Below are 18936 nucleotides of genomic sequence, written 5' to 3' on the forward strand. Positions count from 1 at the left end.
CGACAATGAACTGCGACCCCAAGGCCGCTTTAATCTGCTCACACCACAACAGCCAGCTCTGGCAGCGAGGTCTCCGCCTGGCAAAGAGTCTCCTGAATTGGATCTGTATCTGTAGCGTCAGCCAACAGGCCTTAGACCCCGCACAGAGACGTCAATCGAACGCCATGGCTCCCTCCTTGCGTTGTTCTGCTTCGAAATCCACGGTCGCCCAACACATCACCGCCGTCAAAGGCCCGACGTCTCTGCGTTCGTCAGCGATGAGCATCGTATTGAAGCCTTAGGGCCTCATGAGGGGTTGTGCCTCCGGCGCTGGAGTATAAAGAACCCCTTCTGATTCCAGTTTTCCGTCGGGTGATACAGTACCAAGCAAGCATCGTTTCGCAGGCGTAATCTACGAACATCTCAAAGAATCCCAAGTCACTTGCCACAAATAACTCAAGAGAAATGGCGCAACAGTACCTCAAAGGCAAAACAGCCATCGTCACTGGTGCTGGTAAAATCAACGGCATTGGTGCAGCATCTGCCATTGCCCTTGCTGAGCAGGGCGCCAATGTTTGTCCAGCTGCAATTTGCCCTGATTCGTACGGAGACAATGACCAGAGAACAGGTCTTGATTCATTACAACAGTTCAGCAGCTGCAGCGGAAGAGGTGGTCGCCAAAATCAAGAGCCTCGGGGTCCAAGCCGCCGCCGTTCAAGCCAATGCCGCAGCGGAGGAATTTGGTCGGGTCCTGGTTGATGGCGCATTGAAAGCATTCAAGACCGACAGCATCGATATCATTGTCAACAACGCTGCAATAGCGCCCATTCAATCTGGAGGCATTGCATCTGCAGCTTTCGAAGAATGGGACGAAGTCTTCCAAGTCAATGTCCGCGGACCGTTTGTGCTCATTCAAGCGGCCCTCCCATACTTGAGGGCAGGCGCACGCATCATCAACATTTCCAGCATCATTGCCCGGCTCGGGTCGAAGATGCTGATAACCTACGGCGCATCCAAAGGGGCCTTGAACTCCCTAACGGTGGCGTTATCTGACGAACTCGGCCCAAGAGGGATCACCATCAACGTCGTCGCTCCTGGGCCCATTAAAACAGACATGAGCATGCAGGGAACGCCCATTGGAACAAGGCTGGGCAACAACCAGCATATCAAGAGGGAGGGAACACCAAGGGAGACCGCCGACACGGTCTTGTTCCTGGCGAGTCCTGCCAGCAGCTACATCACGGGGCAGGTCATTGGGGTGGATGGTGGCATTAGCTTCCCTTGATAGGGGCCGGTGAAGCACGAGGATAGTCACGTCTTCGCACTGCTTGACTGCGTTGCATTTTGTATGACACAGTTGGCGCTAGAATTTACATAAATTGTGCCAGAACTGAGCTTGTGACCAGATCGTTGTTGCCCCGCCAGACAGCGGAATTCCACCCCGGGGGCAGTTGCCGATGTCGTGTCGCGACGTGACGTTGCCTCGGCCGTTTGCCCGACGACAACAAAATACTACGATAGCAGTATACAGAAGGTGTCTTCCCATCTTCCCATCTTCTGCTCACTAGCACCGTCTATTAAGCCTTTGCACAGTCCCACTGGTGGATCAGACTGCTTATTGCCCACATTCCACGCAGACTTCCCAGGCCACAATGTCAGCAACAGTGCCCTTGGGCCAGTATCTCTTTAGGAGAATCAAGGACTTGGGAACCGAACATATACTTGGGGTCCCCGGTGACTTCAACCGTGAGTTATAGTCCTCGAGCCGCAGAGTGCTGCCTACCTTGGTGTGCATAGCTGACTGACTCTGTCCACCCCCCAGTCACTCTTCTTGACGAGATCTACAATGTCCCTGGCTTGAGGTGGGTGGGCTGCTGCAACGAACTCAATGCCGCCTACGCCGCCGATGGCTACGCCCGAATCAAAGGGTCTCCAGCCGTGCTTGTGACGACTTACGCCGTGGGAGAATTGTCAGCCATGAACGGGGTTGCAGGTGCTTATGCTGAGCATGCTGGAATGATCCACATTGTAGGCATGCCAGCAAGGATGCGTAAGTTGATTTGATGCTGCTACCGACAGTCATCTCTCCTTTTAATGAACCCCTACAGGGGTCCAGCTGACAACCTGTGTCCACAAACCAGTCCAGAAGGCCCGCGCGATGTTGCACCATACCATGGAGCCAAACATGGATCCTGCTGTTTACATTCGGATGGCTGCCCCTATCCGGAAGACCTATGCATATTTGATGGACGACAAGACCATGGCAGAAGAAATAGACCGCGTCATTGTGGCTTGTGTCCAGAGCAGACTCCCTGCTTATATCTATGTGCCTGCTGATGTCGTGTCTGTCCCCTTGGATGCAAAACGGCTCGACACCCCTTTGGACACAGCAGTTCGCAATTCCAACAGCGGCATCGAGGATCACATCATCAGCTTGGTTCTTTCGGAAATAGAAAAAGCCTCTCACCCCGTGATTCTGGCGGATGTCCTAACCATACGCCACGGGGGGCTAGAGTTGACGAGAAAGCTGGCAGAAATCACGCAGTTCCCAAGCTACTCTACACCACTATCCAAAGGTATCATTGACGAAAACGCACCCTACTATAACGGTGTGTATAATGGCAAAGGTGGGGCTCCAGTACATCCCTTTTTCGTTGAATTTGACTGACAGACCAAAGTGTCATTTCCGGGAGTCGCAGAAGGAGTCGAAAGCTCCGATCTGGTCTTGAATCTCGGTCCTTTACTGTCGGACTCCAACACAGGAGGGTTCACACGGACGATCAGAGACGAGAACCTAATCTATCTTGGTCACGCTTACTGTCAAGTTAAGGGGGAGAAGTTTGATGGCGTCCATTTCCTGCCCATCCTGAAACGAATTGTTGGGGAGCTGGAATCACAGTCCCAAAATTACAACGTCCCTCGTCCTCAGCAAAAGCCGCGTCTCGAGCCTCCCGTGCTGAGCAAAGCTAGTTCGGGAGAGATCAGACAGTCATACATCTGGCAACGACTGGGCCGGTTCTTCAAAGAAAATGATATCATCCTGACGGAATCGGGGACCGCGCAGTTCGGGGCACCTGACGCCACGTTCCCGCCGAACGCGAAGTACATTACGCAGATCTTCTGGTCATCCATCGGGTATACAGTCGGGGCCTGTCTCGGGGCACTCGTTGCTGCCAAAGAGTTGCGCCATCCGGGACGCGTGATCCTCATTGTCGGCGAAGGAAGCCTACAGATGACAGTCCAAGAGATTGGGACCTATATTCGATATGGGTTCAAGCCCATCATCTTTGTGGTCAACAACAAAGGCTACTCCATTGAACGAGCCATCCACGGACCCGAGCAGGAGTACAATGACGTGAGCTTGATTTGGGATTACCAGAAGATGCTCGAATTCTTTGGCGCTAGACAAGACAAGGGAGGCAGGGCAAAGAGCCAAGCCGCAAAGACAATAGAAGAACTTGAAGCGGTGTTGAATGATGAGGACTTTGGGAATGGTGACAGTATCCAGGTAAGTCGTCACTTTGGAATGTGCGTCTTGTTGGACGATCAGCTGACGCTCGTGTCTGTCTAGCTTTGTGAAATCCACATGGACAAATTCGATTACCCTTGGAGACTGAGCACGCAGGTTGACATTACACGAGAACGGATGAAGAAGGCTACCTCTTCCTCGTCGTAAAACACGGGAATTTGTCTAGAGTGCCTTTCTGTGGGCGGAAAGCATCTTGAGTCATGGGGGAAGGATGCGGTATCGGCAACTAGCTATCATTCCACACCCTCGCCTTGCTGTAGCATGCCCGTGATATGTATCATAGCAGCATCTATATGCTGTACGGACAAACTAGACTATGAGGTATCATGTCCTCAACACTTTTCTCACTCACAGTCACGGCTAGAACTCTTTCGTTAAACGTTGACCGAGGCTGCACAAGGCTGAGAACTTCTGACTTGTACGGTGGACCATCTATGCACCAAATGAACCGCAGCCTTGGCGGCCATGACCTCATCTGGAGCCTGACTGACACTGACTCTGGCACCGACTGACGCCGTCTGTCTGCGGCATTGTTTAGTGCAGACACTTAGAGTACCCCGTGCTTCATCTTCACCGACCCTTGACCCTTGACCTTTGACCTCGACCCTTCGTCGCGCTGTCTAGACAACGAACGTCTGGTGCCCGCTGCCTAACTCTGATCCTGCCACAATGGATGAAATCGCGCCTGAGTATGATGTTATTGTCCTCGGCACAGGTATGACTGCGACGGGACAGCGACCGTGGTGTCGTGTCTCCTAACTCACCAAACCCCGTGTTTATGTTGATGCGGGTGCTGATTTGACCCCGATCTCTGCAGGCTTGACCGAATGTGTTCTGTCTGGGTATGTGCGCACACCGTAAGCAGCTGCTCCAGAACCAGATCGCTGACCGGAAGATAGGGTGCTTTCCGTCAAAGGGAAGAAAGTCCTCCACATTGACCGAAATGACCACTACGGCGGGTACGAGATCACCATCTTTCCTGTATGAACCGGCGACGAAGTGAAGTCATACTGATTGAAATATACAGAGAGGCAGCTTCGTTGAACATTGAGGCCGTAAGCAAGACACAAGACACCGTCCCGTCCCGTCCCAATCACCGTCCTCTCTGAAATGGTCAAAGGAGTAGACGCCTATTCTAACATCTTGACAACAGTTATTCAAGAAATACGGCAACTTTCGACCAGGAGAGGAGCCTTGGAAGAAATATGGACGGGTCAATGATTGGAACATCGACTTAGTGCCCAAATTCCTCATGGCAAATGGAGAGCTCACAAACATCCTCGTCTCCACCGACGTCACTCGATACCTCGAATTCAAGCAAATTGCAGGGAGCTTTGTGCAGCAGGGCTCTGGACCCAGGGCTACAGTAGCCAAAGTCCCCTCCACTGCCGGCGAAGCCTTGAGTTCACCATTGATGGGCTTGTTTGAAAAGAGGAGAGCAAAGAAGTTTTTGGAATGGGTGGGTGCTTTCGAAGACAGTGATCCAGCTACACACAATGGTGGGTGCCAGATACCAGGGCCGACATCTGTCCGACACTGACGCGGCCTTTCTGAATAGGATTCAACCTGAACAGGTGCACCATGAGAGAAGTCTACGACAAGTTTGGACTTGAAGCAACAACCCGAGACTTCATCGGCCACGCGATGGCGCTCTTTCCCACCGACGAGTACATTAACACGCCTGGCATGGCAAAGGAAACTGTGGAGAGAATCCGTCTCTACGTCAACTCGATGGCTCGCTACGGCAAATCTCCCTACATCTACCCTCTGTATGGCCTCGGTGAACTTCCTCAAGGCTTCGCCCGTCTGTCCGCCATCTACGGCGGAACTTACATGCTCAATACGTCGGTCGACGAGTTCGAATACGAAGGCGGCAAGATTAGCGGCATCAAGGCTACGATGCGAGAGCGGGGTGAAGAAGGCGATGGTCTGAAATTTAGCACAAAGACCAAGATGATCTTGGGCGATCCTACATACTTTCCTGGCAAGGTCCAAGTGGTGGGCCACCTGCTCAAAGCCATCTGCATTCTCAACCATCCACTTGACAAGACCAACGACTCCGACTCTCTCCAGTTGATTATCCCACAATCGCAAGTCGGCCGGAAACATGACATCTACATTGCTATGGTATCCTCAGCTCACAACGTCTGCCCCAAGGGTTACTACATTGCAATTGTGTCGACGGTCGCCGAGACGTCAGCAAATCATCACCTCGAGCTTCAACCAGGGTTGGAGAGGTTGGGCCGCATTGAGGAGAAATTCGTGGGCCCGCCCATTCCATTGTACCAGCCTCTGGAGAGTGGAGTCAACGATCGGGTTTTCATCTCCAACAGCTTCGATCCGTCCACTCACTTTGAGACGGTGACGGAAAATGTGAGGGACATTTACCGCCGAGCCGTGGGCGAGGAATTGAAGGTGGAGGGGTTAAGGGAAGGACAGACGTTGGCTGAGGAGTGAGCGGTTGGCCATCTCTTACGCCGGTGTCGATGCGAACCGGCCCCGTCACCGAGTTAGGGAGGACGTCACAGAGCGCACGAATCGAGCTGGAGGGAGTAGTCATGGGATAACTATCAGCTGAAGGAGAGGAGAGAGCCGAAATCATGCATGGCGTCAAGGAGTTGCAAAGCAGAATTGAGTCGGAATTGCGAATTGTGCATTGTGCATTGCGCCTAGCCTTGCGGAATGGTCACCTGCAGGTAGACGGTCGGACGACACGCAGCACAGATCTTGCAGTTTTAGTCAAGTCAGCCTTTTGGGCATGTGGGCCTGTGACAGACAACCTTCTTGGATCTGAGTATCAAAGAGAGACGGTGCGGTGCGGCCCTGATTGGCACTAGGAAGGATATAAGCCAGGTCCGATGAGTTGAGAATTCGTGTTTTTTAGAATTGGCCTGACTTGGGCTAGGCAATTCTGATTCTGATCTTGGTTCTAATTCTGGTCTTAATTCTGATCTTGATTCTGATTCTGATTCTGATTCTGATCTTGATTCTGATCTTGATTCTGATCCAGAGTTGGTGACTTGCCTGATGCCTACCCTAGCATCTCCCACTAATATCAAGTCTACAGTATATGTCTGTGTTCTTTGTGGAATTATGGCAAGAACCAGAACCAGAACCAGAACCAGAATGGCAGCTCAGCGACGACGAGAACATGGAACATGGACAGCCTGGTATGGTAGGATATGCCGCCCTACCCTACCCTACTCGGCGTATAGTGCTCCTAGGTATTTTGGGTACCTAAGAGAGAGAGAGAGAGAGAGAGAGAGAGAGAGTGTGTGTGTGTGTGTGGTTGTTCGATATGCCTTATGTCTATGCTCTCTTCCCTTTATCGACGGCAACAGTCGTAGTATTCGTAGTTTCCGTAGTGGAGTTCGAATTCGAGTTCGAGTTCGAGTTTGCAGACATAATCTGTCGCTTGACGCGCAGAAAAGCGTCGGAGCCCATGAAACAAGCTGGATAGGTGGTCAGCGTTAGTAGCAGTTCATTAGGTGATATATTGGTGGTAGTAGTAGTGGTAGTGGTAGTGGTGGTGGTGGTGGTGGTGGTAGTGGTAGTGGTAGTGGTAGGATAGTAATAGAGGTAGTAGTGGTAGTAGTGGTAGTAGTGGTAGTAGCGGTAGTAGTAATAGTGGTAGGATATTATAGACAAACCAAACCAAAACCAAACCAACCCCCTGTAGGCTGGCTGGATGTCGGTGTAGGTAGGTAGGTAGGTACAGACAGGACTCGGGACTCGGAACTCAGGACCCGGGACAAAGACTCACCAACAACCAAATACGGCACGTACAGCGCATACAGATCGTTACGTTGCGGCGCCGTGTATCCCTCCCAGGCGCGGACGTCAACGACGCAAGTCAGGGTGGTGAGGGCGGTTTCGACGGCAAAGACGAGGAGATGGAGAGGGACGAGGATGTGGTCTGTGATCCAGGAGGGATGAAACGGGTCCCGTCAGCAGTGAGCAGTGAGAAGTGAGCAGTGAGCAGTGAGCAGTGAGCAGTGAGCAGTCAAGCACAGTCCAGCAAGATGTTTGATTTGGTCATGCTATGCATGCAGTGCCATGGGCCATGGTCAAAGATGCAGATGCAGTACTGCACTCTACCTTGGGGGAAAGGGAACTGAACCCCCCAAACCTCAAAAAGGGGGAGACAATAGGTACAACAGATAGTAGGTAATAGGTAGTAGGTAGTAGCACACACCTTTCGGAATATTCCACACCATCCACAGGCTCAGCGGCAAATGATAGCTCGCCTCGAGATACATGTACGCGGTGAACCAGGCTGGCGGGGCCTCGAAGTACCGGTCCCGATAGTGATCGCGGTAGAACTGGCGCAGTGTATAGGAGATTTGCGGACGCAGGAAAGCTGGCTGCAGAGGCGCGAGGTCGACCACTAGATAAGTATCAGGGGAAGAGGTCAGAATAGTCATGGAGAGTGAGCGCTCCGGTCATGTAGAGTGAGCGCTCCTATGAGTGTGGATGTGGATGTCGATGGAGATAGAGAAACTCGACTGACTGACTGACTGACTGACCGACCGACCGACCGACCGACTTGGATCCCTGTGCAGATGGGAACGAGAGAACTTACATAGCATGACTGGGATATGAATGACAAAGAAGGCGAGGTATACGATGTCCAACTTCCTGGCTGTCAGAGGGCGGCGGGGGCGGTGATGGTGTTGCTCTTGCTGTTGCTGTTGCTTCGGAGGCGGCATCTTGAATTGGAAGACTCGGTGCTCGGTACTGGGGACTTCTTGTTGATCTTGATATCGTTCCGTTCAGGCAGTATTAAATAGTAATTCAATACTATACCTACCTGGGAACCTGGGTAGGTGATGGTGATGGGTGAAGCTCTCGGGGCAGCTGGAAAGGGAAAAGGGGGTTTTGGAGGAGGCAGACTTGTACTGTGGAGGTTGCAGCACATACAGTACTCCGTACATACATAAGTATTACCTACCTAGTATGCACCTACTAGGTACCTCAGGTACTGTAGTAAGGATCCCTGTAGTAAGTACTAAGTATTACATAACTGCGTAGGCACCTAGGTACTTTAGGGACTGTACTCAGTACAGTGTACACAGGGTACCAGGACCAGGATCACATCCCCTTCCCCTATTCACATACTCTACATTCTCTACATACCATACACCACGGTCACTGTCTGTCCTCGCATTTCCAAATCGAGTGAGGGCCAAAACACAGTCTGTCAGTCCATCCAGATCATCTGTCTAGCATCTTCCCGCGCAAACTACCGCTCCAGTCCAGACTTTTACCTCTCCTTAATTGCCAACCCGGTCGAGCCTCATGTCGCTAAATGCAGCAAGCAATCCCAGCAAAAATCTCCATTTCAGTGCAATCTTGGGGAAACACTTCCACTCGATCCCTTTCCTCTTCCTCCCTTGACCAGTTTCACCACTTTCACAAGTTTCACCCCAAAAGCTGGGCAATCTTCTCCACGATGGCTCGACAGACCTGCGTCGTCTCATCATCCAAACCAGCCGACTTACTCTGCTGCAAGATCGTTTGAATCGTCTCCTCCACACGCGCCGCTCCAGCTTCGCTGCCAAAGATCACCGTCCCGGCTCTCATGGAATCGTGGAACCACTTGCCCACCACATACACGAGCTCCGACGCAATGTATTTTCGGCTCGAACCAATAAACGGCGCGTCGCCCGAGAAGAAGATCGTTTCCAGTACCTCGAACAGCCGCTCATGTGGGATTTCCAGGTCGACAAAGATATCCACTACCCAATGGGCCGGCGCCACAGTGCGTTGATGCTCAAACGAATACTTTTCGAGGATCGGTAGCAGTATATGGACCGGAAACGTGGTTTCAGACGCTCGAAGCTTGCTGCCCAGACTTCGCACCTCCTCGGAAATAGCTTCAAACGGCTGGATCTGATCATCCTCGGTGGTCTTGTCATGCACCGATTGTAACAACTGTTGCCACGTCTGTTTGATTTGCGATGCGTCTCGGTGGTCGGCCACCTGGTAAATCATCAGGCAAAGGTCGTAGTAGCCGGCATTATCGGCGTAATTGTTGAACAGGGTGTTGATGTCCAAAATCACCCCGTTGACCTGATCGAGCACTTCTCGTCTTCGTTCCGGCCCTAATCGTGGATCGTCTCTCAGACGTTGCAGGACCTCGTCTTGGATGGTCGCGATATCGAGCAAGTCCGAGATTTCTTGCAGCAATTGCTGCTTGGTCTTGCGGTTGCCTCCTTGGCTATACGTGGAAGCGTTCGCTCTAGCTCGGCTCAGGTACTCAATCCTCTTCTCCAGTGTCAGGGGGAACGGGCTGCGTGCAAGCTGCAACTGGATCTTGGCCGCCTCCGTGAACTGATCGGTCTGACCGTAGTATTTCCACAACAGATCCGCATACGTAATATCCTCCGAGGACTTGCGCTGCAGATAGGTGACGATGAAAGCGGACTCGGTGGCCAACAGTCTGTCGTACCACCCTTGCTGGACATACCAATCATACAGGTTCGTCAGGAAAGCCTCGTCCTTCGACCGGCTGATTACGTCGTAGGCTTCATTCCTTCTCGTCACAGCAAGTGTCGGGCGCCCATCGACAAAGCCAGGACTCTGCTCGGTGCTCCTGTCCACGGCAGCAATCACGTCGTGAATCAAGTCGTAGCATTGGCTCCGGATGTCAAACTTGTTCTTTCTGGCATCTGGATCGGGCCGACCGTCTGCCATCCAAGACAACGCCTCATTGGCTTTGTCTTTCTCGTGAGCCACCTTCAGAGCCAGTTGAATGGCTCCAGCAAAGAAATGCAGCTCGGTGTATTGCTTCACAGCGGACTCGAGGTAGTCACTCGGGAGACTGTGCGCCACCTGTTCAAAGAGTTTGAGGCTTTCATTCAACAGATTTCGTGACAGCTCTGCGTTTCCTCCAGCTTCCGCCGCTCGCTTCAGCTGTTCCTGTGCTTTGAATATCACTACATCCTCGGCACTGCAGAAGCTTCCGCACTTTCGCCGCAGAGCCTCGGCCACCGTCTCGACATTGGAACCCTTGGCAATATTGCGATTAACGATGGCCTTGACGAGTTCCTTGGCTAGTTCGTAGCCTGTCTTCGTGGTAAAGAGTTCTTCGAAGGTCAGTCTCAACATATGAGGTCGAGACGCCTCTGGAAGAAGCGGGATGATTTCAGCCACCTTTTCTTCAAAAAGCACCAGGATGAAAGAGAGACCTTCGATCGTGTCGGATGTGAATTTGACCAGGGAGTGAAGAGCACGATGCTCACCCTTCAGCGCGATTTCATCATCCTTGGTACTCGCACTCGAAAGATCATCCGGCCCACTGAGGCCTTTGATGAAGCTCTTGTTGGTCTTGAAAAACCGTTGCAGTGCCGACAAGGACTCTTGGACATCCCGAAGTTTTTGTAACGGCACCGCAGGAATGACCTGGTATCCAGAGGGGGTGGTTGACCCAACCGCGATCACGTTCTTCCAAGTAGATCTCAGTAGACGTGAGAGATACAGGGCAATGGCTGCGTGTCGAGGAGAGGGACGAACCGCGTCGATCAAGGATACAGATTTATCTGTGATGGAATTCTGATTGATGCTTGGTTTGCCGCCATATTCGATGAAGGTCTTTCGGGCGAGCTCAAGGATTTCAGGGTCGTTCACCCGCACCGGATGTGCGTCTTTGGTCACTTCAACTCCTTGGCCGCAGGCGACAGCAAGGGCGGTGGCAAGAGTTTCAGTTCTTCCGTAAGCACGGATCAAGTTGTTGACCTCGTTCTGAAAACCTTCTGTGCCACCACCTTGACGACTGAGGGCAGCGAAAATGTCGGCCAAGCGACGCCGTTTAAGGATATGGACGCCGGTATTGGTCAAGATTGCGACTTCCGGAATAGGCTTGTCGAATTGCACAGCTAGGTCATTGCCGTACCCGGCGGGCGTCGACGTTGGGGCCGAGTAAGGAACAGCCAAACCGATATCTTCTGCCCGGCTGCCCAATGATAGCCACATGGCGGATTCACTTGTGCGACTAGGCTGGCCAGGTTCGGCCGGTCTCGACAGCCTCCCAGCATCTGGGGCCGAGATGAACAACTGGTCCGTGGGCGCATTCGCATCTCGGGCGGTAAAGCAAAAGAAAAACCCGGGGGGGTATCTCGCGGCAAGCCGAGTCATTGTCAAGGTTTTAATAGGTTGGTGCACGTTGATGGACGGTTCCGACGCCTGGGCTGTCGAAGAGGTACCCAGGTTCAAATTCATGGGTGGGATTTTCACGTGTTGAGCCTGCATGCTGATAGGCGCACCAGATTTTGTCGTTGACCAGTAGCCGGAACTTGTTGCGCTCAGGTATATGCGATAGCCTGTGGCTGTGGTTGCCACGAGGTGGTATCTCGAGGCCTCTGAGGCAGGAATGGCTGATATTGCGACAATTTTGACCCGAACGTTGAGAGATTCGCTCTGGGTAATGATGTGACCGATGTTGGCATAAATCTCACTCGCTGGCTTGGTGATGAGAAGAGGCAGTCCGGCGTCTGGTTTGATATGGAAGACGCGGATGTTCGATGCCGAAGACAGGGTATACAACAGATCTCGGCTGTCATCCACTACGATCTGCTCCACGTACTCTTTGTGACCGCCCGCCAGGCTGCTGAAAGTCAGAGCCAAAGACTTTGCGGCTCCACTGGTGTGACAGATTTTTGAACAGCGACTTGAAAACCACCGGTCCTCCTGCTGGTAAGTCAGCTCGTAGATTTCATTCTCGGTCCGGCCGCCAAAGAAGACCCTTCCCGTCTTTTCTGAGCAAGCTATGACGCTGATATCAAGGCCCTTGACTGAGACGGACATTCCTGTCTGAAAGAGGGACAACGCACTGGAGGCACCAGGACTAAGATCTAGCCCCAAGCCCAGAAGAGATATGTCGGTCGTCGTAGCCAGAACAATGATGTGCTTGATATTGGGGAGGAAAACGCCTACACGAGGCACCCCCAGTTTGACGGCAAGGATACAATGTGGTTGTCCTTCAAACCCCAGCAGCTCGGGTTTAGACGAAGTATAATCCCACATGTACAAAGCATTGTCAATGGTTATCCAAGCATGTCCCAGCTCTGCGAAGAGCCCCATGCTGGTAGACAGCTGTGCATTGTTGTACTGTTCAAATATTTCGTCCGGAATTCTGCGAACCCCTGCCTTTTGAAAAGGTGCCCATGTTGTGGAGGACTGAATGTCGTAATCGGCAGAATACCCCTGCGAGAGATAACTATCAACATCTGGGAAGCGGGACTGGTTCGCCAAAGCCTCATTGATTGTACGGGATGCTCTTTCAAGGGGTTCGAGGGATTCGGGCTGCCTAATTGAGGATCGAGCGGGAGGCTCATGCGGTTGGGCGGCTGTCGTAAGGGCAGTTGAGGCAGAGGCCTGAGGGACCAAGGAAGCCCTGCGGAATGGCGTCCCAGGGGACTGGAACGAGGGGGCTGGTATCCCAGGTCGCGCCGCAGGTGTTTGAGGCCAGATTCCTGGTACAGGTCGTGCTGGCGTCTGTTGAACAGCCGAGGAGGCCATGTCGCGTTGCAGCGCCCGGTGAGACTAGTGAGAAAACTGCATCAATGACGGTGACCGCCGAAAGCGGGCGACAAGAAGCTCCTTTGGATATACTCCGCGCGAATAAAGAGAAGCGCAGGATCTTATCAAGAGAGACAGTGGGACGCAGAGGGCGCCGTCTGTGAGAGAGCGTACAATTCCAACGTCTACAACATGCGAAATGCACGAGCTCCGCACAACTTCTTGAACCGCAAACGCGCTGCGCTCTCTGGGCTACGCGCCAAGCCTCTGAGATGATTGGATCTGCCCCCAGGTGCCCTCTAAAGCGGCATCCGTTCTGGGTGCATTGGCGTTAGACTCAGGAACCTCTTATGTTAAGGTGCGTCCCCGATGGATCTCCAACTTGATCAGTGAAGCCAACCTAAACATTTTCCTCGCATCCCTGGACAGAATGGCGACGGCACGCGTGTCAAGACTGTTTTCTACCGCTGAACCGCCTCTTTGCGTGCGATGTCTGCAGCGGAGCGCAGCTGCGGCCTTGGGCTTGCGATGGAGTTCGTCGTCCACTGCTCCTTCATCCACCCTCCACTCCAGAATTCGGGAACAGCTGAAGGCCGCCATGCGTGCAAAGGACACTGCTCGGTAAGCAGCACCTTGATCATGCCATAACACTCTCCAGATTCTATTTCCATCATGGTGCTGAGTGCCGGGTAGTTTGACCGTCCTGCGTGGCACGATTTCCGAGATCAATCAGGCGGCCAGTGGCTCCAATCCAATTAGAACCGACATGCAGATCCTTGCCCTGCTGCGGAAACGCAGAGCTGCATCGGAGGCGGCTGAGAAAGAGGCACACGAAGCTGGTAGACCGGACCTGGTGGAGAAGCTGGAGAAGGAGGTGACAGTCATTGAGGAGCTGGTGGGCTCTGTGAAAGTAATGGATCCTCAGGATTTGAGGAACATTGTAAGAGCTACCATCGAAACACTGAGGGGCACGGTATCAGGAGATCTAAAACAGGGTGTGGTTCTCAAAGAGTTGCTGAAACCCGACGGAGAGTTGGCGGACAAGCCGCTGGACAAGAAAGTCCTGGCGGATGTGGTAAAGGAAGAACTCGCGAGCAATCACAACCCTTCGTGAGAGTTTGACCATGAGCACCATCGCTGTCGTGCTCTCCCTTGTATTCTTGTGTACGATTATCTATCAAGATGGGCGTCCAGTCCAACCCGCTCCAACATAATAAAAGTTTCCTACGCTCAGCATGCCAGCACTCCCGTTGCCCGTGTCACTTTACTGTTCGATGCGCGATGAGCCCCTACGCATAGTAGCCTGTCTTCTGCGCCCTTGCTGCCGACAGAACGCCGATCCATCTCTGCCCTGGCGATCAACCAGCTTAGGTAACCCAACAAACTTGTTGATCCAGTTGATGACGACTAGGTGCCAGACAAGACTGTTTTCTGGCTTCAGCACCCAGTGGTTCTCGTCCGGGAAGCTCAGGAACCGACTTTCGATGTTCCTCATCTGCAGCACGTTGAATGCTGATAGACCCTCTGAGATGGTCAGTCGGTAGTCCAGTTCATTGTGGACCACAAGCATAGGGGTCGCCCAGTGCTTGGTGAAACGACTCGGATCCCATTTGTCGTAGAGTTCTTGTCTCTCCCAGAGTGGCCCGCCTAGGTCATGGATCGGGAAATACTGTTCTTCCGAGGCCAATTGGCCGGTCATGCTGAAAACGCCATCATGGCAAACGAGGGCCTTGAACTTGCGGCCCAAATCATGTCCTTGAAACCAATTCATCATGTAACCACCGTAGCTGGCACCCAAAGCGACGGCTCGAGATGAATCCACAAAGTCCAGCTCTGACTCGATGAACTCGAATCCTTTGACAAGGTCCTCGTAAGGTAGCCCGCCCCACTGATTCCGAATGGCATCGGTAAACTGTTGCCCATAACCTGTTGACCCGGTTGGATTGGGACAAATCACGACATATCCTTGCTCTGCGAACACGGCAGGATTCCAGCGAGTCGACCACTGGTCGTTCCAGGCGCCTTGAGGACCGCCATGGATCAGATAGGCCAGAGGGTATTTCTGATCCGCTCGGAAGAATGACGGCTTCATCATCCAAGCATGGACTGGGTGCTCGTTGGCTCCTTTCCACCACACTGATGAGACTTGCTCGGGTGAAAGACCAAACATCGAACCCATGCGGCTGAGGGATGAGACCACCACAGGAGCAGCCTCGCCCAAAGGATCAATAATCGTGTAGGTGCTATTGTCGACAAGGCTGTTGCTTGAGACAAGGAGCAGGTTGGAGTCTGACGACAAGGGAGCCACATCGATGATATATCCACTTTTGGTCAACTGGAGAGGACGCCATTCAGGTCCAGGAGCTTCCGTTTCCAGATCGAGGGAAAAAAGACATCCTCGCCCCACATCTTCGGCTTCTATTAGTAGATATCTTCCATCGACAGACCATTTCAGAGCGGAAGGGGATCTGTCCCAGCCATCCGGGGTTTCAGTCGTTCGCATCAACTCCCTGGCCACGATATCGGTCTTGTCGAGCCCATGGACAAAGACAATCCGGCTCTTATCGCTTTCATAGCCGTCAGTCGCCATGTGAAGATATGCCAAGGATTCGCCACTAGGTGAGAACACGGGAGAGGAGGCGGCACCATAGAATCCAGGGATATGGATTTTGCGAAAGTTTGGTGGGCTCATGTCCATGACATCTTTCTTGGGGATGAAATAGCAATCACACTTGGTATGCGTTGCTGGGTCAAGAGTAGGATCCTTAGCCACGATGGTTAGTCCGGTCGACCCGATGTCGAAGTGGTCGCTCCCTCCAAAGGGCGGAATTGGGCATTCCAGACCGGTCCCCTGGAGAGCATTGTGGAAGCCAAGCAAGCTATAACGCCCTTGTCGCGACGTAACCATGGGCTGTGATTTCTGCAGCAATCCTGTAAAAATGGTGTTGCGCTGGTCGGTGACATAAGTGTCCCAATGCCGGACGAAGAGCGAATCGTAGAGGCGTGCGGAACTATGCTGTTTCTGGGCACCTTTTGGATTGTGGAGGCTTCCATCAGGATTGGCCTGCCCCGAAACAGCAACAGCCACCTTACCAGGTTCGGTGATGAAGAGCTTGAGATTTGATACTGTGCCGGGTACGGTACCGGCAGTGTAGCATTTCCCTGGAAGGGTGGCGTCGGTAACGACAAAGCTTGTATTTCCATTTTCGCATTCCTTCAACCAAACTACTTCAAAGCCTGTCCCCGTCCATCGCGGCTCTGTCGCTTTGGCGTCTTTGCTGACGGTGACCGACTGACCGGTGGTCAGATCTAGGACACATATTTCACTTGTCCGGGAATGCGTGTCGAAAGAGTAGGTGGATTGTGTGTACAATGCAAGCTTCCCATCCGGGCTGGGAAGGGCAGCTGACCTCCTTGGAGCACTCAAGAGAACCCTGCCAGGGTGAACTCATGTCATATATCAGCAAGGTGAGCACTTTGGGCTTACTCAGGTGTATATTTCTTTCGGACCGTCATGGCTTCGATGGCCACGGACAAGATCGAGCTGAAATGGACGCTATGGAAATCACCGACCCTGAACAGGATCCAGCGCACCAGACGAGGTCAATGACGGATTGTAGGCTGAGAGAATGTGGTTGAGTTGAAATTGACTCCAAGGAGTCTGAGCTTTCTTTTGTTCCAGACCCAGCGAAGATCGTGGGGGAATGAGCGGTCTAGACCCGTTCCGTGCTCTCGCACGTGACGAGCCTTTGCAGCGAGTGCGGCAGTGACAAATGGGTCTGCCATAGTGCTGTGTTTCAGATACGCTGTTGAGATGGCCGCAAAGGAGGAGTCTGGGTGGCAAGCAGGTCAACTCACAAGGCTCTGACCACGAAATATTCACGGAGAACTAACTCGGTTGCAAGGGAGACAGATGGCGGGTGAAATAGGAACGCTTCAGGTGCGTGCCTACGGAGTAGAGAGAAGCCTTAATTAAGCCTCTTAGCCTTGGTCCGGCGGGTTCGGAAAATGTGTTTCTCCGGCAAGTGCAAATACCTGCTAAACACGCGGATACGAAGTACGGATACGGAGGACAGGACCGGGGGTACAGAGCACGAAATAGTTGTACGCAGAAAAGTCATTCTGATATCATTGTACTCCGTACACCATACTACACTGGCATGACGGCAGTCTAAAATCCATTCGCTCTTCTAAAAGGTCTCTTCCCATGCAAACATGTCTCGCGTGAGACTGCTCAATCAAGTTCACTCTATAAACATATCGTCCGTCACATTCCTGAGCACCGCTTCGACGACGCCCAAAAGTCACCATGAAGGTCGAAACGCCCAACGGGAAGCACTTTTGTTTGCGCCATCCTTGACAGAAACGTGTCCCAAAGTGAGAAAGCGGTCGGGTAGACATAAAAACACTCGCTACATCAGACAACTTGAACTCCGAATTTCCAGACTTGTTGCACAGACAGATCCCCGTCCGGCCCTTCTTCAAGGACCACAAGGTCTGCATCCATACCCACGTCGAGTTTGCCTTTGCTCTTCTCGATATCTTTGCCCAACATCTTGGCCGGTGTGCTGGTAACACATTCTAGTGCCTTAGCCGAGCCGCACCCGGTAAATCGTCTGAAATTGTTGATACAGTCGATCAGATCCACAACACTGCCGGCAATGCGCCCATTGCTTTCCAGCTTTAGGACTTTACCTTCTTTGACGAAACGGTCCTCTCCCCGCCAATCGTACACTCCATCTGGACATCCGGCAAACTTTTGTGCATCAGTGACCAGAATGGCGCCTTCTGGATGAGCCGAGTACGCGATTTTGAGTGCTTGAGCCGATAGATGTATGCCGTCAGCAATCAGGCCAAAGAAAGGCTGCACGTATCGGGCCTCGTCCTCCAAGTCTGCTATGGATGTGCTGATGCTCAGGCTAGAGCGGGGCGTGGACCGCCTTGAAGACTTTGGCGAGCCTCGGGGAGAGGTCGATGCGCTGCCGGATCGACTGTGCTTGGGTGTTGTGACAGGTGTGGGAGGGGCCGATTGGCCCAGCAGCCCAAATATCCCTGGCTCTCTGTGCGCAAAGGGGCGCATGGCATTGAATAGATGTGTGATCATCGAGGCCCCGGCAACAATGGCTGCTTGTGCCTGCTCAAAGGTAGCATCGGAGTGTCCTATGGCGAACCCTATGCCTCTGGACACGAATTCGGGGATCAGAGACATCATATTTCCGCGCTCTGGTGCAGCCGTGATGTATCGGACGTTCTGGAGGTTTGACGCGCCATAGCAGTCTTCAATATCGGACCATGAATGAGCCTCGCGCAACACCTCACGGTTGTGGATTCCATTTCGAATGAGGGAGAGAAAGGGCCCTTCAACATGCGCGCCCAAGCTCTCGCATCCCTTACTGGCATCCCGATCCTTCCCAGAAGGGCCGAGATGAGGTAACACGGAATGATATGAGTCTGGCTTTGTACTGATCACTGTTGGGGTGTAGGAGGTGAGCCCGCTCTTGATCATTTGCCGGTGTGTATGTGCCAATTTTGACGCATATGCTGGGTCAGGCGTGGAAAAGTCGATATTGTAACAGCCGTTTATTTGGACATCGATAAACCCCGGAGAGAGGATTTTTCCGTCCAGGTCAATGACTTTGTCTGGGGTCAAATGAGCAGAGTAAAAGGCCGATTGCGGGCTGATAATTCGACCTGTTTCCGAAGATATCCAAAGATCTCCGGGTACGAGTTGGCCATCTCTCAAGAGATAACCATTGGTAAACTTTGTCACCCGCATTGTTGATGCAGGCATGCCAGTAACAATGAACTGCAACTGAAACTGAATTTAGGTCGAACAAAGGAAGGGACGATTGCTTGTAGGATAGTCCTACAAGAATGAAGGAAAGGATCCAGCAGAAGGGAAGACACGA

General features: G+C 52.6%; 8 protein-coding genes across 8 annotated transcripts; 4 read left to right on the forward strand and 4 right to left on the reverse strand.

Moving 5' to 3' along the window:
• Nucleotides 1–444: 444 nt before the first annotated feature.
• Nucleotides 445–1264, forward strand: A1O3_07356 (uncharacterized protein; the record flags this gene model as incomplete). Its single annotated transcript, XM_007737466.1, has 2 exons — nt 445–552; nt 608–1264. The coding sequence occupies 2 exons, from the start codon at nt 445–447 to the stop codon at nt 1262–1264; spliced, it is 765 nt and encodes a 254-aa protein (XP_007735656.1).
• A 367-nt stretch (nt 1265–1631) lies between these two features.
• Nucleotides 1632–3655, forward strand: A1O3_07357 (uncharacterized protein; the record flags this gene model as incomplete). Its single annotated transcript, XM_007737467.1, has 5 exons — nt 1632–1725; nt 1802–2029; nt 2121–2606; nt 2658–3487; nt 3551–3655. 5 exons carry the CDS (start codon nt 1632–1634, stop codon nt 3653–3655), a joined length of 1743 nt encoding a protein of 580 aa, XP_007735657.1.
• Nucleotides 3656–4760: 1105 nt separating this feature from the next.
• On the forward strand, nt 4761–5965 carry A1O3_07358 (acetyltransferase; the record flags this gene model as incomplete). Its single annotated transcript, XM_007737468.1, has 2 exons — nt 4761–5007; nt 5067–5965. The coding sequence occupies 2 exons, from the start codon at nt 4761–4763 to the stop codon at nt 5963–5965; spliced, it is 1146 nt and encodes a 381-aa protein (XP_007735658.1).
• Nucleotides 5966–6817: 852 nt separating this feature from the next.
• Nucleotides 6818–8217, reverse strand: A1O3_07359 (uncharacterized protein; the record flags this gene model as incomplete). Its single annotated transcript, XM_007737469.1, has 4 exons — nt 6818–6960; nt 7272–7424; nt 7704–7895; nt 8091–8217. The coding sequence occupies 4 exons, from the start codon at nt 8215–8217 to the stop codon at nt 6818–6820; spliced, it is 615 nt and encodes a 204-aa protein (XP_007735659.1).
• A 712-nt stretch (nt 8218–8929) lies between these two features.
• On the reverse strand, nt 8930–13027 carry A1O3_07360 (uncharacterized protein; the record flags this gene model as incomplete). The annotated part of the gene is made up of 1 exon (XM_007737470.1): nt 8930–13027. One exon carries the CDS (start codon nt 13025–13027, stop codon nt 8930–8932), a length of 4098 nt encoding a protein of 1365 aa, XP_007735660.1.
• A 430-nt stretch (nt 13028–13457) lies between these two features.
• Nucleotides 13458–14141, forward strand: A1O3_07361 (uncharacterized protein; the record flags this gene model as incomplete). Its single annotated transcript, XM_007737471.1, has 2 exons — nt 13458–13648; nt 13721–14141. The coding sequence occupies 2 exons, from the start codon at nt 13458–13460 to the stop codon at nt 14139–14141; spliced, it is 612 nt and encodes a 203-aa protein (XP_007735661.1).
• Nucleotides 14142–14291: 150 nt separating this feature from the next.
• A1O3_07362 (uncharacterized protein) lies at nt 14292–16543 on the reverse strand (the record flags this gene model as incomplete). Its single annotated transcript, XM_007737472.1, has 2 exons — nt 14292–16461; nt 16515–16543. 2 exons carry the CDS (start codon nt 16541–16543, stop codon nt 14292–14294), a joined length of 2199 nt encoding a protein of 732 aa, XP_007735662.1.
• A 901-nt stretch (nt 16544–17444) lies between these two features.
• On the reverse strand, nt 17445–18818 carry A1O3_07363 (uncharacterized protein; the record flags this gene model as incomplete). Its single annotated transcript, XM_007737473.1, has 1 exon — nt 17445–18818. One exon carries the CDS (start codon nt 18816–18818, stop codon nt 17445–17447), a length of 1374 nt encoding a protein of 457 aa, XP_007735663.1.
• Nucleotides 18819–18936: the final 118 nt, after the last annotated feature.

The sequence above is a fragment of the Capronia epimyces genome, assembly GCF_000585565.1.
Source record: "Capronia epimyces CBS 606.96 chromosome Unknown aczIQ-supercont1.6, whole genome shotgun sequence".
In the NCBI taxonomy this organism is placed as follows: domain Eukaryota; kingdom Fungi; phylum Ascomycota; class Eurotiomycetes; order Chaetothyriales; family Herpotrichiellaceae; genus Capronia; species Capronia epimyces.